At 47.8% G+C, this 24,227-nt stretch overlaps 1 protein-coding gene across 7 annotated transcripts in view; it reads left to right on the top strand.

Moving 5' to 3' along the window:
- Nucleotides 1-24,227, top strand: part of si:dkey-166d12.2 (rap1 GTPase-activating protein 1) — a 66,682-nt gene that overhangs the window by 16,576 nt on the left and 25,879 nt on the right. For 3 of the 7 annotated variants that reach the window (XR_004761959.1, XM_035387954.1, XM_035387953.1), the window contains exons 1-2: nt 16,060-16,148; nt 20,284-20,319. Coding sequence is in view for 2 of the 7 variants with exons in the window: in XM_035387954.1 (XP_035243845.1) it covers nt 16,105-16,148; nt 20,284-20,319 (80 nt within the window). In the remaining 5 variants the exon portion in view is untranslated. Of the gene's footprint in view, nt 1-16,058; nt 16,149-19,986; nt 20,180-20,283; nt 20,320-24,227 lie in introns of those variants that run through there. The other 4 variants (XM_035387958.1, XM_035387956.1, XR_004761960.1 and 1 more) reach the window with 3 other exon arrangements.

Here is a 24,227-nt window from a genome sequence, read left to right as displayed (position 1 = left end):
TATTATTATTATTATTGTGAAGGGCTGGCAGTCTTCCTCAGTCTATTTAATCAGCTCTGACTATGGATCCCTCAATCAATTATCTGAAACTGTTGATCTCTCAATAATCAATTATCCAAACGGCCAAATTCATCCTTTTGGCTGAGAATCAAGCTCAGGTCTTGCTAGTGTTTGAAATGAGATGATGATTCATTTGTTGACCGTGGCATTTTAATATGCACATCAGCTTAGTGGCAAATGGACTTTGTTCTGTTCTCAGATATAAAATGGTTTATTCCAAATGCAGTGCTTTAAAAAACATCCCCATTGCTTCTTCCTGCGGCCTGCTTTAAGGAGATTAAAGCCACAGAAATCTCTTCTAAAGTGTTGTAAGATGCTTTCTAGCACAATTTTCTCAAAATAGTCAGATAATTTGAAAGGCACAAAAGCGGGTCAGAGTAACAACCACAGGGGCTTCCTCTTTAAAATAGCCTGCGTTTGAGGCTTTACCATTGCCTTGACAAGCTACCTGATAATCTACCCTTTCTTCTGTGTCTGAGACCCTGCTGGCAGTCTCTGTCTGAGGAAACGCTTTGTACTGAAGCCTTCTTTGCCTCACGGTAAATTATTTATGCTGAGTGCTTTATTGCAGTCATTGTAAATTATTACATCACTTTTGGGAATTAACTTGGCATGAACCATTTGTAACTATAACCTGAATGGAACTTCAGCCTTATGTTCTTAAAGAAACGTGATCTGTGCGATCTTACACTCTCTGTCTCTCTCTCTCTTTCTGCCTGACACACACACACAAACATGCGTAAATCCAATAAATTTACTCATTTGAAGCCCCCAACTGAAAACTGGGGCAGCAGAGCATGTTTTGGTGGCCATTACCTCTGATATGCCCTAATCTTTGCAGACAGAAACAAACCCATTTGTGCCAGATTTGAATCTTGGGCATTTTTTGGCCTAGGTGCTTGAGGGGAAGTAGAGTTTGAATGTCTTGGTGTGGCGTCAGAATGCTAACATGGTCAGAATTAGACCTTGTTCTACCTCAGGGTCCTTGTGAGACCTTGTTCTACTTCAGGGTCCGTGTGAGACCTTGTTCTACCACAGGGTCCGTGTGAGACCTTGTTCTACTTCAGGGTCCGTGTGAGACCTTGTTCTACCACAGGGTCCGTGTGAGACCTTGTTCTACCTCAGGGTCCGTGTGCTTTCAGCCTCACCATTGGAACCTTCTGGAATGTGTTCTTAGATGCAGAAACACTAGATAACCTAACATTCGGACTCTGAAGAAGTGGTAGTTTAGAAGTTCTTATGCAAACACTTAACCTGCATATTTGTGAAATGCACTGCAGTCAAAATACACAGTTTTTAATGGAGTGGCATTTTAATACTGTTTTATATAATTTATTTTCATTTAATTGTTTTTCCTACTCTTCCTGAAAAAACACTTGAGTGTTCTGAGAGACAGACAGGGTGGTGCGGGACAGCACAAAGGTCCCAGGCCTTTCTGTGTGGAGTTTGCACTTTTGCCTGGAATGGTGCAGAGCACATCACCATTGGACTGAGGAGCAGTGGAAACGCATTCTCTGGAGTGATGAATCACGCTTCACTGTCTGGCAGTCTGATGGACAAATCTGGGCTTGGCAAAAGCCAGAAGAACACTACCTGCCCAAATAGATAGTGCCAACTGTAAGGTTTGGTGGAGGAGGAATAATGGTCTGGGGATGTTTTTCTGGTTTGGGCTAGGCCCCTTAGCTCTAGTAAAGCAAAATATTAATGCTACCGCATACAGTGACAGTTTTGGAGATTGGCCCTTTCCTGTTTCAGCTTGCATGGGTGTGATGTTTTGGGTGTCCACATACTTTTGTCCAGCAGCTATGATTTCGAAAATAATGCAACAGACGTTGCCAATAGCCTTGACATTTCTTCTGGTTGTTTTTCATTAACCCAGAATGGCATACTAGAAGCCCAACTATAAGTGAAGTAGTCAAAACTTTGTCATGGTAAAGTAGCTCTCACAAGTCTCTCACCAAGACGTCAGTCCAGGTTACCAGTTTGTCTTCTAATCACAGCTCGATCTCTGGCCATGCCCCATGGTTTCTCCTCATCCTTGACTGTTCCCGAGCTCTGGGACGCCCAACAGTTTTCTGATGACACGGCTGTGGCCACCATAGGCGCAGTACAGAGGATTTTCCACCTCGTTGGTCTCGGCCATGTTGACATTGGGATTAATATTGCTGCTAACGATGCTTACTTAGCCTTCCACTGCATCTCTCGCTCGACTCCCTCTCCCTCAGTTAGGTCACATTCAGATTCCCCGTATTAACCAGATATGAGGTGTGCACTGCCACTTGCTTTATTAAAATAAGCACAGGTGCATTTCTAAGTGGTATTTCTGGGTGTATTTTGAAAAATTGTTTTAAAATCCCATTGCTGCATACTTTTCTCTCATATTAATTCACATTCATTAATTCAATGCCAACCTAAAAGACACTCTTTAATTCCATAGGGCATTGTCATGTGAACACCTTGTTTGAAATAAGCTAATATTCAGAATTTGGATTTTTAGAAATGGGCCAGTTTTGAATACTTGGCTTGATCATTTGCATAAGTATACATAAGTATCCATAGCTGATTAAAAATATCTGTGTATTTGGCTATACTGCACCCCAACTACAGAATGGTTTTGGCTATACTGCACCCCAAATGCAGTCTGTAGTATAAGAAAACTATTGAAAGTGTTCAATGTTTACTCAAGAAATGGTCCATAAGACAACTGATAAAATGCCTGTGTACTTTACTGCAAATCTGCAGACAAACTTAAATATGTCAGGGGAATTAATTTCTCAGTCACAAAGCGGATGTAAAACCGTGAAGTAATGTGTGAGGATATTAATCCTTCATGACAGTAGTTTCAAAACAACATGAATGAATGTGTTTGTGATAAGACTACTGTGTTTGATTAGTGAAAACATTCAACCTTGTTTCATCCACAGTGTCTCTGTCTCATACTTATTGGGTTTATATTCTAAAGCTTAACTTAAAGCCTGTTTTGATCTAACTCTTTATAATGAGCCTATACGTGAACTGTGAATTAATTTTGTTCAGTAATTAAGAAGTGAATTAATATGCATAATGTGCATCTGCCACTGTTGTTGAGTTTTTGCAGGTTGAAATAAACAAATATAATGACAGAGGATGGGAATTAAACAAACAACAAACAATTAAACAAAACTTTGTTCTCTGCTGGTCAAAAGGATCTTTTGGTGGTGCTGAAATCGGACATGCCGGTTTGTCACCAGTTTGTTGCACCTGCTGAGATGGCAAGACAGAATATGCATTCCTCAAATAAAAAAAAAACACCACCTTCCCAGGACAGATCCTTATGATATATTTGCTAGTTCTGGTGTGGCTCCCCCTGGCTGCAATTGTTATTAATGCCCTTCTGCCCCAGGCAGAGGGGAAGGGTGCTCCCTTAATGCCCTTCTGCCCCGGGTAGAGAGGGGAAGGGTGCTCCCTTAATGCCCTTCTGCCCCGGGTAGAGAGGGGAAGGGTGCTCCCTTAATGCCCTTCTGCCCCGGGTAGAGAGGGGAAGGGTGCTCCCTTAATGCCCTTCTGCCCCGGGTAGAGAGGGGAAGGGTGCTCCCTTAATGCCCTTCTGCCCCGGGTAGAGAGGAGAAGGTCGTGCTGGGATACTGTCAGTGAGGTCTTGTGGGCCCCACGGTTTAGTCTTGTGCTAATGTATGGTGTCTTTCCTTAATTAACATAACATAATTGGCATAATTAACATAATTAATTGGGCAGACTGGTAGTTATGGTTCTGTAATGGTTCACTGTGCTTATTCTAATTGGTCATGTTCGGCCCCTGAATACTAATATTCCTTTTGGAGTATCCTGCTAAAAGCATTCACATATGAGCTGCGAAACATTGATGCTATATTAAATCCATTAAAAGACAGAAATTATCCACAGTAGCAGCTCACAATTTTTCACAAAACCGTGAGCATAAGGACTCTTCCCTCTGTGCAGTAGTCCCTGAGCATAAGGACTCTTCCCTCTGTGCAGTAGGCCCTGAGCATAAGGACTCTTCCTTCTGTGCAGTAGTCCCAGAGCATAAGGACTCTTCCCTCTGTGCAGTAGGCCCTGAGCATAAGGACTCTTCCCTCTGTGCAGTAGTCCCTGAGCATAAGGACTCTTCCCTCTGTGCAGCAGGCCCTGAGCATAAGGACTCTTCCCTCTGTGCAGTAGTCCCTGAGCATAAGGACTCTTCCCTTTGTGCAGTAGGCCCTGAGCATAAGGACTCTTCCCTCTGTGCAGTAGTCCCTGAGCATAAGGACTCTTCCCTCTGTGCAGTAGTCCCTGAGCATAAGGACTCTTCCCTTTGTGCAGTAGTCCCTGAGCATAAGGACTCTTCCCTTTGTGCAGTAGTCCCTGAGCATAAGGACTCTTCCCTTTGTGCAGTAGTCCCTGAGCATAAGGACTCTTCCCTCTGTGCAGTAGTCCCTGAGCATAAGGACTCTTCCCTTTGTGCAGTAGTCCCTGAGCATAAGGACTCTTCCCTTTGTGCAGTAGGCCCTGAGCATAAGGACTCTTCCCTCTGTGCAGTAGTCCCTGAGCATAAGGACTCTTCCCTCTGTGCAGTAGTCCCTGAGCATAAGGACTCTTCCCTTTGTGCAGTAGTCCCTGAGCATAAGGACTCTTCCCTTTGTGCAGTAGTCCCTGAGCATAAGGACTCTTCCCTTTGTGCAGTAGTCCCTGAGCATAAGGACTCTTCCCTCTGTGCAGTAGTCCCTGAGCATAAGGACTCTTTCCTTTGTGCAGTAGTCCCTGAGCATAAGGACTCTTCCCTTTGTGCAGTAGTCCCTGAGCATAAGGACTCTTCCCTCTGTGCAGTAGTCCCTGAGCATAAGGACTCTTCCCTTTGTGCAGTAGTCCCTGAGCATAAGGACTCTTCCCTCTGTGCAGTAGGCCCTGAGCATAAGGACTCTTCCCTCTGTGCAGTAGGCCCTGAGCATAAGGACTCTTCCCTCTGTGCAGTAGGCCCTGAGCATAAAGACTCTTCCCTCTGTGCAGTAGTCCCTGAGCATAAATACTCTTCCCTCTGTGCAGTAGGCCCTGAGAATAAGGACACTTCCCTCTTGCTGGTCTGCTTTATGTTGCGCCAGTTTCTGAAGAACGAAGTCAAGCCTGAAATATGCGAGTGGAATGTATAACAGAAGGATTATGAGAGAACCAGAGCAGCGTTGTCTGCATCCAAATCTCCGTTTTGGAAACCGCCTGACTTATCATTAGCACAGTCTTCACACAATGTGCTGGGTTCAGTTTAGCCTCCCTTTGACTTTGAGGATATTTTCTAATTCCTCTTTTTTTAAGGCCTTTTCTTCTTTTTTTTAGACTTGGCCTGCATTATTAATATGCTGGGTGGGCTGATTCTTCTGTGGGCTGCTGTAGGAGATTCAGTGGTCCTGATCAATCGGGGATTTGGGTTTTTATGTAGAATCTTAGAGGATTTAAGTGCTTATGCTGAGGTACCCCTCATCCCCGCTGCTCTGGGGTACCTCTCATCCCCGCTGCTCTGGGGTACCCCTCATCCCTCCTGCTCTGGGCCCCTCATCCCCGCTGCTCTGGGGTACCCCTCATCCCCGCTGCTCTGGGGTACCTCTCATCCCCGCTGCTTTGGGGTACCCCTCATCCCTCCTGCTCTGGGGTGCCCCTCATCCCCGCTGCTCTGGGGTACCCCTCATCCCCGCTGCTCTGGGGTACCCCTCATCCCCGCTGCTCTGGGGTACCCCTCATCCCCGCTGCTCTAGGGTACCCCTCATCCCCGCTGCTCTGGGGTACCCCTCATCCCCGCTGCTCTGGGGCACCCCTCATCCCCGCTGCTCTGGGGTACCCCTCATCCCCACTGCTATGGGGTACCCCTGAGCCTCCCTGCTGCCCTGTTGACTCTGCCACCAGCCAGTGGAAACAAAGTTACAGTTAGAGACGGTTGCGCTGACTGTAAGGCCTCAGGAGGGGTGGGATGCATGCTGGGAGCCTAGTAAGTGCACAGTTGAAATTTGAGAGCGATCTTGCTCACTAATAATCACTTAAAGTTTGATTGGCTCCTAAAGTTCTAATATGCGTGATCCTGTCACGTCAAGAATAATCAACGGAAAATATTTATGATGAGAAAAAAATAACACTGGAGTCATTCTGTCCGTTTCCATTTTAAGGGATGAATTCAGATTGATTGTAATTGAATCAGTTGTTCTGATGACAGCAGTCCAGTGGTAATCTTCGGGTCTCTAACTAAACAACCCAAACATAATTGTTTGCATTTTACAGTGATACGCACCACTGCCCTGTGAGAGAGCTATGAGGCACAGTGAGAGGAACAGCCCTGTGTTTGGGCCTGAGATCTGAGGAACAGCCCTGTGTTTGGGCCTGGGGTCTGGGGAACAGCCCTGTGTTTGGGCCTGAGGTCTGAGGAACAGCCCTGTGTTTGGGCCTGAGGTCTGGGGAACAGCCCTGTGTTTGGGCCTGAGGTCTGGGGAACAGCCCTGTGTTTGGGCCTGAGGAACAGCCCTGTGTTTGGGCCTGAGGTCTGAGGAACAGCCCTGTGTTTGGGGCTGAGGTCTGAGGAACAGCCCTGTGTTTGGGCCTGAGGTCTGAGGAACAGCCCTGTGTTTGGGCCTGAGGTCTGGGGAACAGCCCTGTGTTTGGGCCTGAGGTCTGGGGAACGCCCTGTGTTTGGGCCTGAGGAACAGCCCTGTGTTTGGGTCTGAGGTCTGGGGAACAGCCCTGTGTTTGGGTCTGAGGCCTGAGGAACAGCCCTGTGTTTGGGTCTGAGGCCTGGGGAACAGCCCTGTGTTTGGGTCTGAGGTCTGGGGAACAGCCCTGTGTTTGGGCCTGAGGTCTGAGGAACAGCCCTGTGTTTGGGCCTGAGGTCTGGGGAACAGCCCTGTGGTTGGGCCTGAGGTCTGGGGAACAGCCCTGTGTTTGGGCCTGAGGTCTAGGGAACAGCTCTGTGTTTGGGCCTGAGGTCTGAGGAACAGCCCTGTGTTTGGGCCTGAGGTCTGGGGAACAGCCCTGTGTTTGGGCCTGAGGTCTGGGGAACAGCCCTGTGTTTGGGCCTGAGGAACAGCCCTGTGTTTGGGCCTGAGGTCTGAGGAACAGCCCTGTGTTTGGGGCTGAGGTCTGAGGAACAGCCCTGTGTTTGGGCCTGAGGTCTGAGGAACAGCCCTGTGTTTGGGCCTGAGGTCTGGGGAACAGCCCTGTGTTTGGGCCTGAGGTCTGGGGAACGCCCTGTGTTTGGGCCTGAGGAACAGCCCTGTGTTTGGGTCTGAGGTCTGGGGAACAGCCCTGTGTTTGGGTCTGAGGCCTGAGGAACAGCCCTGTGTTTGGGTCTGAGGCCTGGGGAACAGCCCTGTGTTTGGGTCTGAGGTCTGGGGAACAGCCCTGTGTTTGGGCCTGAGGTCTGAGGAACAGCCCTGTGTTTGGGCCTGAGGTCTGGGGAACAGCCCTGTGGTTGGGCCTGAGGTCTGGGGAACAGCCCTGTGTTTGGGCCTGAGGTCTAGGGAACAGCTCTGTGTTTGGGCCTGAGGTCTGGGGAACAGCCCTGTGTTTGGGCCTGAGGTCTGGGGAACAGCCCTGTGTTTGGGCCTGAGGTCTGGGGAACAGCCCTGTGTTTGGGCCTGAGGTCTGGGGAACAGCCCTGTGTTTGGGCCTGAGGTCTGGGGAACAGCCCTGTGTTTGGGCTTGAGGAACAGCCCTGTGTTTGGGCCTGAGGTCTGAGGAACAGCCCTGTGTTTGGGCCTGAGGTCTGGGGAACAGCCCTGTGTTTGGGCCTGAGGTCTGGCGAACAGCCCTGTGTTTGGGTCTGAGGTCTGAGGAACAGCTTTGTGTTTGAGGTCTGGGGAACAGCCCTGTGTTTGGGCCTGAGGCCTGGGGAACAGCCCTGTGTTTGGGCCTGAGGAACAGCCCTGTGTTTGGGCCTGAGGCCTGAGGAACAGCCCTGTGTTTGGGTCTGGTCTGGACTCTGGTCTGGACTGTAGTGATAAAGGACTAGAAGGTGTTTAGTTCCCTCTCAGGTTTTCAGCAGTGGTCCCTTAAACCTGTGGCTCATCTTTGGGTCCAAGGTAGCTTCTGTCCCCAGTGTCTTTGAGGAAGGGACTCTGGCGGCATGACTGTGTATGAAACTATAAGTCAAACGTGCCCTGTCACTGGACGCAAGCACAAATGGCACTGTCTAAATTCTGCTGCTGAATTATTTAGTTAGGCTGTTTCAAGAAGTTTGAAAGTTTTATTATTGCAAGATGTGCATTTTGAATGTGCTTTGTGCTTTAATGTGGTGGGTAACTGGGCATAATATAATCACTTATTCTGCTCTGGTGACAAAGCAGATTTAATTTACTAAGTGCAGGCAGAATAGCTGGTTCATATTTGCATATGAAAGAAAATATTAGATTGAAAAGCCAATGCCCATTTACAATGGACAGAATTGAGTGAAGTGGTGGAGCATGGCCATTTCTGTGCAAATGGCTCTCTTGGGTCATTAGCTGTATTATTGCTGTCCAAAACCTGCTAATCAAACAGTGGGCAGTCTCTAGCTAACAGCTGTGTGAGCGTATGTACACGTGGAGGGTGCACTTATGTGCATGTACATCAGCTTTTCTCCCCATATAATCTCTCTTCATCTGTAATTACTGCAGAATTTGTTCCATTGCTAGTGAACTGTAGGAGGTGTTCATCCAGCATGGCAGAGTCTCATTGGTTCAGACTGCACTCTGCATAACAGGTGTTAGATTGTGATATCAGCACACTGGCATTTCAATGCTTTTGTCATTACATACTGCAGAAATCAATCTTATGTGACTACCCATTATCATGCGTTTCAGTTTGGTGTTTGGGGCGGGGTGGAGGGAGTGGGGGTACTGCGGCAGACTGGGGGTAATGGCCCACATGTGGCTGCTGCCCCAGCTGCGTCAGTGCTAGAAGCAGGTTTGTGAGACAGAAGAGACTGCTGAAAATGAGCGATAAAGATCCCTATAGCACAGAGAATAGCTTAGCGTAGGTTAGCTTAGCGATTGTATAGCTTAGCGTAGCATAGCTTAGCTTAGCCATAGTCTAGCTTAGCGTAGCATAGCTTAGCCTAGTATGGCTCAGCGTAGCATAGCTTAGCGTAGTACATCTTAACGTAATATAACAGCGTAGCTTGATGAGGTCCTGCAGTGCAGGCGCTTGAACAGGTTTCAGTGCGCTACCCGCACACCTGACTCATACAGCACAGTAACGGCAAAATGTCAAAGAGACACATCGTCCTCAGGGAGGGAGAGGGGGAGAGTCAACCACAATAAGACACTGAATCCTGCATCATCAAAAGCCTTTCCCTCCTTCTTTTTCTCTCTCTCCTCTTGACTCAGAAGGTAAGTGATGCCTTGAAGTATCCAGGTGCCTTATACAAGCTCTTACCTCCACACCTGTGTGGAGTTTGTGTGCTCCCTGCTAACCAGGTGAGGGGAAGCGGTGTTTGAGGGAAGCGCTGAAATGCGTGCTGGTCCTGTTAAGGCTCGGACTGTGATGTGTGGAGACTGTGATGTGTGGAGATTGGTGGGTGGAGATTGATTGTGTGGAGATTGGTGTGTGGAGACTGTGATGTGTAGAGATTGGTGTGTGGAGATTAGTGTGTGGAGATTGAGTGCTGATCAGTGCTGCTTCACTGCAGCCAGTAACCATGGAAGCCAGGAGGTCATTTCAGAGTACTCAGGTTGTGGAAAAGCTTTTACTGTAGCTAACTTACTGAATAAACACTGCATCATCACAGGTACATTATTCCCCAGGTAATGTTCTCTAAAGCAGACGATATCTTCCTTAAGGCATGGCAAGTAACGTGGTAGTTGTATATATTATTATTATTCATGCTACAGATATTAATCCGAATAAAACCATAGTGTGGAGGTTATTTAACAGTGTGAATGGCTTAGTTTTAAAAAGTATTCAGTAGTGACAGTATTTATCATTCACATGGATAGTAACTTCCATTAAATTTATTAATGTGGTAAATGGTTGTTCCACATTAAGTGAAAGGAGAATGTTTTTTATTCACTGGCCTCGGTGCGGCAGTTGAGCTCTTATTGGCAGGTGTGTCATGTGACCTTGAGTCACTGAACTTCACAGGAGAGTGAAGCCCTGTGCATGGGAAATGAGCGCAATGGCATCTGTGCTCCAGACAGTTAAATTGGGTAAATCGTGGGATGTGATGTGACTATAAATGAACTTTCAGGGACAGGAGGCTCTGACGTTTCACTTCTGTCACTCTACAGTCCTTGCTAATTTAATGTTTGGTGGCAGCCCCGCAGACCTGAGTGACTTGGGCCTCTAGGAGCCGTTCTGTGTCTCCCTGGTGAGCCAATGAGTGAAAGCCTTTCAGCGAGGCCATGTCTGTGTGTCCCTGCTGAGCCAATGAGTGAAAGCTTTTCAGTGAGGCCATGTCTGTGTGTCCCTGGTGAGCCAATGAGTGAAAGCCTTTCAGCAAGGCCATGTCTGTGTGTCCCTGCTGAGCCAATGAGTGAGAGCCTTTCAGCGAGGCCATGTCTGTGTGTCTCTGATCTTGTGTAGATCACAGCTCTGTCTCACTCTGATATTGTGTAGACCACAGCTCTGTCTGTCCCACTCTGATGTTGTGTAGGTCACAGCTCTGTCTGTCCCATTCTGATCTTTTGTAGATCTCACCTCTGTCTCACTCTGATATTGTGTAGATCTCACCTCTGTCTCACTCTGATATTGTGTAGATCTCACCTCTGTCTCACTCTGATATTGTGTAGATCACAGCTCTGTCCCACTCTGATATTGTGTAGATCTCAGCTGTCTGTTAGGCTGACTTTTTTCCACTCTCTCCCTTGGGAAACTTCAGATGAACTGAAAACTTGCTCCAAGCTGAGAGCCAAATTTTCTACACAAGCTGAGTTTTCTACAGAAGCTGAGTTTTACACACAAGCCTGTCACATAACTCAGTTTTAGTAGCCGCACGGCGTGGGCTGGAATTAGAGGCAGAGAGGTTGTCAGACGGATTCTGAGATGGTTTTCCATGAGGCAAAAAAGAGGTGCTTTAAAATGCACCAGCGAAAAATGAGGAGGTGCTGAGAATGGAGATGAGAAGAGAGTGTTTTCTGATTGAGAAGCCGATAAAAGTATTTGCTGTGGGGTTAGTGACGCTTTTTGCATTAATGGGGCTGAACCGAGGCTGTCCACATGGGGGACCCCGTTCACCCCAGCATCTGCACTGTCGTCCCGCCTGCTCCGAGTCCTGTCATAATGATGATTGCCTGTTACTGACTAATTAAAATATGACTGCGGGGATCTCATTAAATTTGTTGCTAAGATTTGTTACATTTTTCTTACATTAGCCTGCCATCACTATGGGATATTAAAAAAGCTACTTAATGTGATTTAATTTAATTCAGTGTCATTTGTTGACAACCCCCCTGCACACAGGTAATGGTGTGTGGTGTCATATCCTCCTCTATAGTTAATAATTATTGTGTCTTTAATGTATTATATTTATGTATGTGCCTTTTACACAGAAATTTGGCTAGTAATGTAATGCTAATGAAAGATTTAGGATGTTTTATGTATAGTGTATGTATGTGTGTGTCATTAATAGATTTTAAAAAACTTATTACTGTTGGTTCCTTTATTCATTTTTACAGGGTATTCATTTATTTCAAAAGCGAGAGTCTGCCAATGTGTTTATTCATCTCATTTTATTTGGCTGCAAAATGAAGTTCCATAAATTATGTATTAATTGTGCAACAGTGTTTCTGGATGCTGGTTCCATTAGCTGGGGAAATATGGGTCTTGCTTTGCCTGAGCGCTGAACATGTTTTCTTTGAACGGTTAAATTTGAACGGCTTTTTATGAACGTTCCAAATTGTTTGCATTAAACATAAACAGACATGGCGACGAGAGCGTTTGTACTCACAGCCGCTTCTGTGATCATCGATGATTTAAAAAAAAAAGAAAGCTAGCTAGCGAACAATAATAACATTGGCTAGCGTTAGCAATAACATTTTTGAAAAAACTGATCACACCTAACGGCATCTTCAATTGAAATACCCGTCTGGGAACATTTCCCTCAGTCCAGCGTCCGTTTTTGTTTGCCGCAAAGTACCTTTTCAGACCGTTCGCTTATGTTTGCAAACGTTTGCGTCGAACACAAAGCTAACTGAAAAAAGTTTGAAATAGTTTTCAAACGTTCGCCTTGTTCACTGAATTTGAACGCACCTCAGGTAGTGAAGCTGATGGATCCACAGGGGGTTCTGGGAAAATTGAGCATGTAAATAAGATGCGAGAAGGAATGATAGAGGACAGCGGAGTTTGTGATGTCATAAGAGGGGCGCAAAGCAGTGTGATGTCATTGTGGAGTGTGTGTGTGTGTGTTGATTTAGCATGCTGCAGCCTAAATGAGCATTGGGGGGGGGGGCTTGCTGTCAGCTTCCATATGTGTCTATGCTCTGAACAGGAGCTGTGCTAGCCGTTAGCCGTTAGCCGTGTGCCCTTGCCAAGGCGACACTCACAGACGTGTTCCGCCCCCTCTGGAGGACCGGAGTAGTCCCTCCCTGAAGAGCTGTCTTCTGTGACTCATCACTGTGCAGGCACACGCACGCACACACACCCACACACGCACACCCACACCCACATGCACACACACACACACGCACACGCACACGTACACGCACACACACACACATGCACTCCTCCTGGCTGTGCTTCTCCTCCTGGCTGTAAGATGGCAAGTGCCTTGGTCAAGGGCACCAGCAGGAGCGCACCTAACATGCATGTCTTTGAGTGTGGGAGGAAACCGGAGTACCCGGAGTAAACCCACGCGAACACAGGGAGAACATGCAAACTCCGCACAGAAAGGCCCCAAGCTGAGATTCGAACCCACGTCCTTCTTGCTGTGAGGCGACGGTGCTAACCATTATGCCACCGTGCCCGCCCCCCCGTGGCTGTGCTTCTCCTCCTGACTGCGCCTCCCCCTCGCTGTGTCTCCTCCTGATTGCGCCTCCCCCTGGCTGTGCTTCTCCTCCTGACTGTGCGCCTCCCCCTGGCTGTGTCTCCTCCTGACTGTGTCTCCTCCTGACTGTGCACCTCCCCCTGGCTGTGTCTCCTCCTGACTGTGCGCCTCCCCCTGGCTGTGTCTCCTCCTGACTGTGCGCCTCCCCCTGGCTGTGTCTCCTCCTGACTGTGCGCCTCCCCCTGGCTGTGTCTCCTCCTGACTGTGCGCCTCCCCCTGGCTGTGTCTCCTCCTGACTTTGCGCCTCCTGGTTTGCTCACTCTGTGTGGGTTATCAGGGCTTTTTTCCTCCCTCACATTGAGTCTGACTGGCAGTGCCCACACCTCCCTTTACTCTACAGACTGAAATAGAATTGGAATATATAATAGAAAGCGCCTGTGGTCAGAGATGTCATGTTGAAAATTTCCAGTTTGCCGGCTGATTCAGTGTGTCCCCACAGAGTCAATCAGGCTGTGTGCATGTGTGTGTGTGCGCATGCGTGTGTGTGTGTGTGCATGTGTGCGTGTGTGTGTGCGCATGCGTGTGTGCGTGTGTGTGTGTGCATGTGTGCGTGTGTGTGTGCGCATGCGTGTGTGTGTGTGTGTATGTATGTAGGCCCTGTGTGTGCAGTATCTGCAGCAGTTTAGGCATGAGCCCCTGATTGAATGCATTCTATGAGCTTACAGTGCTGGACTACCTGTGGTCTAAGCAGCTTGAGTTTAAGTTGCTTGTTGATTAAAGTGATTTCACACGAACACATTAAGTCTATGCTGCACACATCACTAAGCTCCTGTGAGCCTGTGCTACAGACATCACTAAGCTCCTGTGAGCCTGTGCTACAGACAGAACTGAGCTTCTGTTGGCCTGTGCTACAGACACCGCTGAGCTTCTGTTAGCCTGTGCTACAGACACCACTGAGCTCCTGTTAGCCTATGCTACAGTCACCACTGAGCTCCTGCTAGCCTGTGCTACAGACAGCACTGAGCTCCTGCTAGCCTGTGCTACAGACAACACTGAGCTCCTGCTAGCCTGTGCTACAGACAACACTGAGTGCCTGTTAGTCTGTGCTACAGACAGCACTGAGCTCCTGCTAGCCTGTGCTACATACAGCACTGGCTTCCTGTTAGCCTGTGCTACACACAGCACTGATCTCCAGCTAGCCTGTGCTACAGACCACACTCAGCTCCTGTGAGCCTGTGTTAGACAGCACTGAGCTCCTGTTAGCCTGTGCTACACAGTGCGCTGGGCTCTTGTTAGCCTGTGCTACACACAGCACTGAGCTCCTGTTAGCCTGCGCTACAGACCGCACTGAGCTCCTGTTAGCCTGTGCTACACACAGCACTGAGCTCCTGTTAGCCTATGCTACAGACAGCACTGAACTTCTGTTAGCCTGTGCTACAGACAGCACTGAGCTGCTTTTAGCCTGTGCTATGGCTTCATGTCCCTCTATCTGCACAAGCACTCTGTGGTGATGATAAATGCTAAGTTTGCCTGATTAGAATTACTGTAAATTAAACAATGTTATGTTTCGTAATGGTATTGTGGATATGCATTTTAAGTAATTTGATATTCAAATCTGTAGTGCCATTGTTAAAAAAGATATAGAAAAACCAACAATTGGCTACTGGATGAATTCACAATGAATATCAATTACGGTAATTATGTTATTTTAAATAGGTGTCCTTGGTTCTGTATTAATGAATATTAATGAGATGGAATAAAGCTGGATTTTTTTCACTAAGTGACAAAACCGTTGTGTAATGGCTGATTAATGATGTCGTTGCTGAAATATCTTCTCTTTATCCATTCTGTCTTATTACTCCTAAATGGTGCACAGGATAAGTGCTGTTCAGCCAGGGCAACTCACGTATTTAGATGAGATATTTTAATGAATATGTAAGTAAATTTTTTGGTTTGGCGCTGAATGGATTTGGTTCAGGTACTACAGTGCATGTACCAGCGTGCACAACTCTATCTAACAGGGAGCATGATACACCTCCCCTGCTAAACAGGAGGAATAGCAGAAACACCCCCAGTATGTAGAAGCAGATCCAAACAGGTGGTGCTGAGGAGAGAGCGCAGTTCTGCTGAAGCTAGCGAAGCATGCAGAGATCTGACTGCTGCTTTTACAAAGTGCGCCATTGGTGATGTGTGCAAGTGGTTGGATGGGTATGAGAAAATGTGTTGTGTTTATGTGATTGATTTATTATGTAGATGTGTGTGATTGCTGCGGCTGACGATTGGCTGCCTGCATCAAGAATTTCCTGACCAAACTGGCTCTGTGAATTTCATGCATGCTCATTTGGGGCAGGTAGGGTAAGAGAGTTTTAGCTGTGGGGCAGGTAGGGTAAGAGAGTTTTAGCTGTGGGGCAGGTAGGATTAGAGAGTTTTATCTGTGGGGCAGGTAGGGTAAGAGAGTTTTAGCTGTGGGGCAGGTAGGGTAAGAGAGTTTTAGCTGTGGGGCAGGTAGGGTAAGAGAGTTTTAGCTGTGGGGCAGGTAGCAGGCACTCTGCTCAGTGGATGTTTGTCTGGAAACACGCGGCTCTTTTCCATGTGGGCCACACTATCTGAGGCTCTCCTCTGCTGGGGATTAATGGTGCTTTAAGTGTAAATTCCTGCATGTGTGCATATAAATATAACTGTTTACTCATCACGAGTTAAAGATTTTCAGGTTTGCAATGAAACTGACTGATGAATGTCACTTAGCTGAACTTCTTTTAAAAGTATTTATTTTTAGACAAAAGTCTTTAATCATTTTGACATATAATTTTTTTCATCATTTGATGCAGGAACTGGTGTGGAACCAACAAGTCTTCAACAATGATTATGCATTAAAGATGTCATGAACACACATGCATGTACACACACACACGCATGACGGACACAAAAACACACACACACACACACACGGTCGCTCTCTAACACACACACTTGCTTTGGGGATGTACGAGAGCGAGAGAGACAGAGAGAGAGGGAAAGTGTGGGTCAGAGGAAGTGAGTGTAGCAGGAAGGTGGTTAACGCTCAGTAAGCTCTTCAGTCTGAATATCTTCCTCTGTGCTGTTGTGGTGGCTCTCTGGCCATGTCCCGGAGAAAGAGAAGCTTCACTTTCGGTGCATATGGGGGGTAAGGAAGCATTATTTATGATTTTTATCTTCTCTGTAATTTTCTCCTTGTTGGCCTGTAGTATTGTGGACTTCTCTCTCTGTCTCTGATCAGTCAGCCTGCTTGTCACTGATCACGCGGCCAGCTGATCTGTAGTGGAGCGCTTGATCACATGGTACCTGTTGAATTGCTCTTTCTGGCTGTGATCTGCTAGCAGTATGACAGAATGTGGGGGTTTATGAGCTGGTTGAATGGTTTATGCACTTTGTAATGACTGCATTGACTGCTCATCTGGATGGATAATTTACAACTTCAAACCCAAAGCAAAAGTGTAAAAGAGTAAAAGTCCCCCCAAGTGGGGGTGGATATGACAGTCAGACTGAAGCTTAGGGTTAATTGGCAGCTGAGTGGTTTAATTGGCAGCTGAGTGGGTTAATTGGCAGCTGAGTGGGTTAATTTCGATTTATCACTCCACTCCACTTAGTTTGCAGTGACTTTCACACTGTGTGTGCGTGTGTTTGCACGTGTGTGTGCATGTGTTTGCACGTGTGTGCATGTGTTTGCGCGTGTGTGCATGTTTTTGTGTGTGTGTGTGTTTTTGTGTTTGCGCGTGTGTGTGCGTGTGTGTGTGTGCATGTGCGTATGTTTTTCTCTGTGTGTGTGTGTGTGTGTGTGTGATCTCTGGAGAAGCCGTGGATCTGGGTTTGAGTGGCTCTGGCGGACAGTTTGGGAGTAGCCACACTCAGGAGGGGCATGTTAATGGCCTTGCTGGGGTGAGACCCAACAGTGTCCAGTGTGGGGGGACGCAACAGTGTCCAGTGTGGGGGGACCCCACAGTGTTCATTGTGGAGGGACCCAACAGTGTCCAGTGTGGAGAGACCCAACAGTGTCCAGTGTGGAGGGACCCAACAGTGTTCAGTGTGGAGGGACCCAACAGTGTTTTGGGTCAGTGTGCTGGGTCTGTGTTCTGGGTATGTGTGCTAGGTCTGTGTTGACATTTAAGGTCAGAGCTCTCTGTGATTAGATTGAATCTGTCCTTTAGCCAGTGTGTTGTTTATGGGAGTCTATGCCCTTTTTGCAGTTTTTTCACCACACGGATTCTGCTGACTCCTCACATTCCCACTGTGTGCCTTTTACAGGGAAACCGTGCGGGATGAGGGGTGTCATGTTTATAAAACATCACCAGTGTGGAGATTAGAGGCACAAGCAGTCCTGCTGTAAATACTGCTCTTAGTCTCCACCATAGTGACTCACAGTACCATCTAAACAGGCTTAGGAATGGGCCAGCGCCCTGGCTACAGGGAGTGATTGTGTAACAATGTATTTGTGTAGAAAAGTGTATGTTGTCACATGGTCATGTGTGTTGACCGGCCCTCCAATCGCGGACTGCGGTGGGTGGGTGGGTAGGTGGGTGGGGGGGGGGGGGGGCGGTCAGAATCAAATCTGATACAACAATAATTAACCACAGTATCTAGTGAGTTATGATTTTGTATTTGCTTGACTTGTCATAACTGTGGTGTTTTATTTTCATTACATTTGATTTATTTGGCAGATGCTTTTATCCAAAGCGAAGTACAGTAAGTGCATACCGAAGGTCATTGGACAATTACAAAACACAGGTCCAGCATAAAATGGACAGGGACCGAGTGGTTCATTGAGGAACGGGGAGTTCATTCCACCGCTGGGGAGCTAGGGCGGAGAAGCTCCACGGTAGGGACGAGTGCAAACCCTTCACCCGGATGGGAAGGGGTGCAAGTCGCCCTGCTGGCAGGGTCGCGCTGGCATATAGGAGTGAATCATGTACGGTAAGTAGGCGGAGGTGTCCTGTTGGCTGCAGTGTAGGGGAGGGGCAGGACTTTGAACCTGATCCTGGTGGGGAACGGTAGCCAGTGGAGTGACCTCAGCAGAGGAGTGATGTGGGAGAACTTGGGAAGGTTGTAGATGAGTCTGGCAGCAACGTTCTGAATCAACAAGTCTGGCAGCAGCGTTCTGAATCACATTCCTGAATCAGTGTTCTGATTCTACTGTGTAATCCATCCCACTGTTTAAACTGTCCCCCTGTTTAAGCCGTCCCCCTGTGTAATCCGTCCTCCTGTTTAAACTGTCCCCCTGTGTTATCCGTCCCCCTGTGTAGTCTGTCCCCCAGTTTAAACTGTCCCCCTGTGTAGTCCGTCCCCCTGTTTAAACCATCCCCCTGTGTAATCCGTCCCCCAGTTTAAACTGTCCCCCTGTGTAATCCGTCCCCCTGTTTAAACTGTCCCCCTGTGTAATCCGTCCCCCTGTTTAAACTGTCCCCCTGTGTAATCCGTCCCCCTGTTTAAACCGTCCCCTTGTGTAATCCGTCCCCCTGTTTAAACTGTCCCCCTGTGTAATCCGTCCCCCTGTTTAAACTGTCCCCCTGTGTAATCCGTCCCCCTGTTTAAACCGTCCCCCTGTGTAATCCGTCCCCCTGTTTAAACTGTCCCCCTGTGTAGTCCGTCCCCCTGTTTAAACTGTCCCCCTGTGTAGTCCGTCCCCCTGTTTAAACCATCCCCCTGTGTAATCCGTCCCCCTGTTTAAACTGTCCCCCTGTTTAAACTGTCCCCCTGTGTAATCCGTCCCCCTGTTTAAACTGTCCCCCTGTGTAATCCGTCCCCCTGTTTAAACCGTCCCCCTGTGTAATCCGTCCCCCTGTTTAAACCGTCCCCCTGTGTAATCCGTCCCCCTGTTTAAACTGTCCCCCTGTTTAATCCGTCCCCCTGTTTAAACTGTCCCCCTGTTTAATCCGTCCCCCTGTTTAAACTGTCCCCCTGTGTAATCCGTCCCCCTGTGTAGTCCGTCCCCCTGTTTAAACTGTCCCCCTGTGTAATCCGTCCCCCTGTTTAAATGGAGTTACTGATGGAAAACTCTGTCTCTTCCGGCCGGTGACAGCCTGCTCTCCACACCCAGCCCTCAGCTCTGATGGACGACTGTCTCTGTCTGGCTGCTGTGTTTATTTCTCTGTGCCGGCTGTCGATGCCAAATTAAAGGGAACTGCATCTGAGTCACGTTTGCTCCACTAACGCAGTTAACATGAGATTTGTTTTCTAAATTTGGCATATTTATCTTTAAACATCCAAACTGGCTTTCCAAACATTGCAAGTGTATCATACTTGCATCTATACAACGCTGCCAGAGTGTTTCTCATCCTCGTGAGTGATGAACTGATAAACCGGCTGCCAAATGTGTTTAAACAAACTGAGCAGCGCCACCTAGTGCTTTTACTAAATATTGATTTAGCAGTCATTTCTTGTGCTCCACATTTGAAAACAGCACTGGTCCTTCTGCAGTACTGGGGCAGATGAGGGTGTTTGGCTGAGACAACGTGTAGCACTTGCTGATCATATCAGTGCGCATCATATAAAAGCCTTTTGTGTTGTGCTCTTTAACAGTGGCACAGTTACTCTTCCTGAAATACTGCAGTGTTTTTAATGAACACATGCAGAAATATATAGCAACACACATGCACAGACACACAGGCTGCAGGAGGTGAGATTGTCATGTTGTGTGGACGTACTGCAGGCAGATGGTGCTGATTCTGGACTAACTAATAGACCACCTCGCAGAACCATGGGTGAACTTCGATCTGAGACCCATGAAAACTTTGCTGAGAATGAACTCAACGCAGTTCAGTGATGAGTGACTGTTGAACACAGATAAGTTTCATTATGATAATGAACTCTGATGAACACAAACATTGAGACCCTGTGTCCAGCAGACAGCTGTTTATAGTAACCTCATGCAGCATTAAAACCCTCCCCTGCCCTCCCAAACTCCTCCCACCCTCTGCTGCAGAGCTGCTCTGATTGGCTGCTTGGCTCAAAGCCTCTTTAGTAAAGCATTCAGTGTTTCCAGGTGCTTCAGATGGGCTTGTCTCGGTGGTGCACATCTGAAATATGAGTTTATGTGTTCATTTGCGAAGACTGTTCATCAGTATCGGGGGTTTGTTATGTGGTAAATCTGGATGAGCATAGAGGTATTTAGCACTCCCTGGTGGGTGGTGCTAAATGGTGGTGCTGGTGTTTGAATATTGTGTAAGTGTGTGATAGTTGCTTGTGATGGTGTCCCTGTATTAATTGTCCGGTCCTGTTTATGGAAGCCATGTCTTTAATGAGATTCATTGTTTCTGTCTTTTCAGAGTCGACAAGACCTTCTCCCTGGCCAGGAGTATATGGTGAGTGGCCAGTTTGCGCTGGAAGACCTGCGATTGGGGATCTTTATACCAACTCAGTCATGTATAACATATCTTTATACCGACTCAGTCATGTTTAACTCATTTTTATCCTGACTCAGTCATGTTTAACTCCTCTTTATACGGACTCAGTCATGTTTAACTCATCATTATATCGACTCAGTCATGTTTAACTCCTCTTTATACCGACTCAGTCATGTTTAACTCATCATTATATCGACTCAGTCATGTTTAACTCCTCTTTATACGGACTCAGTCATGCATAACTCATCTTTATATCGACTCAGTCATGTTTAACACATTGCAGTAATGCAACACTTAATGTCTAATGGAATGTGATGCTGCTGTCATGGCGATTGCTTATAATTACATTACCACTTCCCTCAGGGGTGTAATATTTATGTATTACTTAATATTTATTTAAATATTAAGTAATAAATAATATACTTAATATTATTTATTTATTCATCCGAGTTTGCATCTGCTCTGCATGTTTGCCTGTTCATTTTCACAGTACTTTTCAGTCATGAACTGAACCCAGTGTTAGAGCATGCTTGCTGAATAGAGCTAATAGAGCTAATTTTTAATGAAAATATTGTGTATATTAATGGTAATTATGAGCTTCTGTCCTGTGAACATGCTAATTATGGGTGGAGATTGCAGCAGTGCTGTTATGTGGCTGATTATGGGTGGGGATTGCAGCAGTGCTGTTATGTGGCTGATTATGGGTGGAGATTGCAGCAGTGCTGTTATGTGGCTGATTATGGGTGGAGATTGCAGCAGTGCTGTTATGTGGCTGATTATGGGAGGGGATTGCAGCAGTGCTGTTATGTGACTGATTATGGGTGGAGATTGCAGCAGTGCTGTTATGTGGCTGATTATGGGTGGAGATTGCAGCAGTGCTGTTATGTGGCTGATTATGGGTGGAGATTGCAGCAGTGCTGTTATGTGGCTGATTATGGGTGGAGATTGCAGCAGTGCTGTTATGTGGCTGATTATGGGGTACTTGAGCTGAACAGCTTTAGCGCAGTTATGGCTGTTGGGAGGCTGTGGGGGGGCAGAGTTATGTAAGCCATCTCGGAGGAGAGAGAGCGCTAGGGACTGTTCCATTGCCATGGTAACAGCAAGTGAGTGAGGGTGCCTGGAAGCAGGTACACAGGGTTGTCCCATTCTGTGGCAGCTGGAACAGGAACACCTGTGCACCTGTGTGCTGCTTCATACCTGTGCACCTGTGTGCTGTTTCATACCTGTGTGCTGCTTCTTACCTGTGCACCTGTGTGCTGTTTCATACACCCTGGAGCACAGAGCCTTGAGCTCATCTCTGCCTGTGCCCTGGAGCACAGAGCCCCATCTCCACCTGTGCCCTGGCGCACAGAGCCCTGAGCTCATCTCCACCTGTGCCCTGGCGCACAGAGCCCTGAGCTCATCTCCACCTGTGCCCTGGAGCACAGAGGCCCATCTTCACCTGTGCCCTGGAGCACAGAGCCCTGAATCCATCCCCACCTGTGCTCTGGAGCACAGAGCCCCATCCCCACCTGTGCCCTGGAGCACAGAGCCCCATCTCTTCTTGCTGGTGGTACAGGAGTGAGACGTGTAAGCGAAGAGGTGCACAGAACCAGGAAGCTGATGTCACATGGGCTGTGATGTCACATGGGCTGGTCATTTAAATCAGCCACAACCATAGTGGCAAACTCTATTTCAGAGGTTCATCTGTTTCTATTCCTATTGGACAGTCTGCTGTATCACTGTAATACCATGACAGACAAGATGAGAGGACATTTCTGCCAGACCATTTTAATAAAGAGAAAAAAGAGACCTGAAGCTCTGCTTTAATTAAGACTGAATCATGTGTCATTGCCTGTGTCCTTTTAGGTGTTAGACTGTCTGTGGTGAATGCTAATGCAGCTGTTAAGCCTGATGAAGACACATCGCTCGAGTTTTTAAAGCCCTTCCCCCCTCCTGGCAAATCTCATAAAACACTCATAAATGACTCACAGGGTGTAAATAATTGTAATATGCAGTTTAAATATATTGTTAAATAAAATCATTTTTATGTGCGATTGAATTATGAAGAATTATCCCTTTTTGACTAAATGTAGCTGATTACCTGTATTGTTGATATCATATGGCACTCTTAAGGGTGTGAATAGTTTTGGCAGGAGCTGTTTGTAGAACCATTTCAGCATAATTACTTTGCAAAAAAGGCATCAGGAGGACCTCACCTCAGAATCAGATCTACTGCCAATCCAATCTGCGTCTACTGTTGATTGGAATCCCAGCTGCTAACAGCCCCTGTAGTGCATTGATCAGTCCTGTTTCCACAGTCACCTTAAAAATTCAGAAACCTTCCTGTCATCTCACCGGCTGAAGCAATTAAATATAACTGCCTGTTGAATGCCTGCTGTGTCTAGCCTATAAAAACAGGCTATGGGACTGTGCAGATTAGGAAGGCTACCTGTGGGAGTCCCTGTAGAACACACACCTGTGCAGGTTAGTAAAGCTGCCTGTGGGGGTCCCCGTAGAGCACACACCTGTGCAGGTTAGGAAAGCTACCTGTGGAAGTCCCTGTAGAGCACACACCTGTGCAGGTTAGGAAAGCTACCTGTGGGGGTCCCCGTAGAGCACACACCTGTGCAGATTAGGAAGGCTACCTGTGGGGGTCCTCGTAGAGCACACACCTGTGCAGGTTAGGGAACAGACCTGCTGCAGCAGGTGGTTGAGCTGTTTGGAACTGGTTTTGTGTCTTTAAAGAGGGTGTGGCAGACAGAACATTCTGTAAACAATAGCTGCCGGGCTTTGCTGACTGGCAGGTAAGGCTACACCGGGCGTGGCTTTGGGTGTGGGTGGGCAGAGAGTGTCTGCGAATCAGCGGGGCGGGGGGGAGCGTTTTGTTTGCAGCCTCCTCCTGTTGAGTTGGCTCACAGGACGGGACTTCCCTCGCTAGTTGAGCTGTGCATCTGGAGGAGCAGGACACCGATGTAGAGCACAGAGCAGAGCACAGCGCAGAACACAGAGCAGAGCACAGAGCAGGACATAGAGCAGAGCACAGAGCAGGACATAGAGCAGAGCACAGAGCAGGACATAGAGCAGAGCACAGAGCAGGACATAAAGCAGAGCACAGAGCAGAACACAGAGCAGAACACAGAGCAGAGCACAGAGCAGAGCACAGAGTAGAGCACAGAGCAGAACACAGAGCAGGACACAGAGCAGAGTGGGACGTAGATTGGGATGCGCTCATGAGCCGAATCGGGAGCAATGGGACGGGGCCCAGCGCCCGAAGAAAGAGCCTGGGTGACATCATCCTGGGAACAGTGCATTCGCTGCGGTAGGCCCGATCGGGGGGGGGGGTGGGTGGGGGAAGGGGGGCGGGGGTGTGTGTGTCGACAGTGCGGTCGACCTGGGGACAGTGCACATGCTGCGGTATGTGAGTGTGGTTTGGAAAGGTGTCTGAATGGGGATCACAGGGTGTGAAATGGCCAGTGCAGGAACAGTGTGGAAATCATGCTGGAACAGTGCGGGAACAGTGCGGGAATAGGGCTGGAACAGGGCTGGAACAGTGCGGGAATAGGGCTGGAACAGTGTGGGAATAGGGCTGGAACAGTGCGGGAACAGGGCTGGAACAGTGTGGAAAAGTGCTGGAACAGTGTGGGAACAGTGCTGGAATAGGGCTGGAACAGTGCGGGAATAGGGCTGGAACAGTGCGGGAATAGGGCTGGAACGGTGTGGGAATAGGGCTGGAACAGTGCGGGAATAGGGCTGGAACAGTGCGGGAATAGGGCTGGAACAGTGCGGGAACAGGGCTGGAACAGTGTGGAAAAGTGCAGGAGCAGGGCTGGAATAGGGCTGGAACAGTGTGGGAACAATGCGGGAATAGGGCTGGAACGGGTGCA

The sequence above is a fragment of the Anguilla anguilla genome, chromosome 13 (assembly GCF_013347855.1).
Source record: "Anguilla anguilla isolate fAngAng1 chromosome 13, fAngAng1.pri, whole genome shotgun sequence".
Lineage (NCBI taxonomy): Eukaryota > Metazoa > Chordata > Actinopteri > Anguilliformes > Anguillidae > Anguilla > Anguilla anguilla.
The sequence above is the reverse complement of the archived record's forward strand: the minus strand, read 5'-3'. Positions and strand labels throughout refer to the sequence as shown.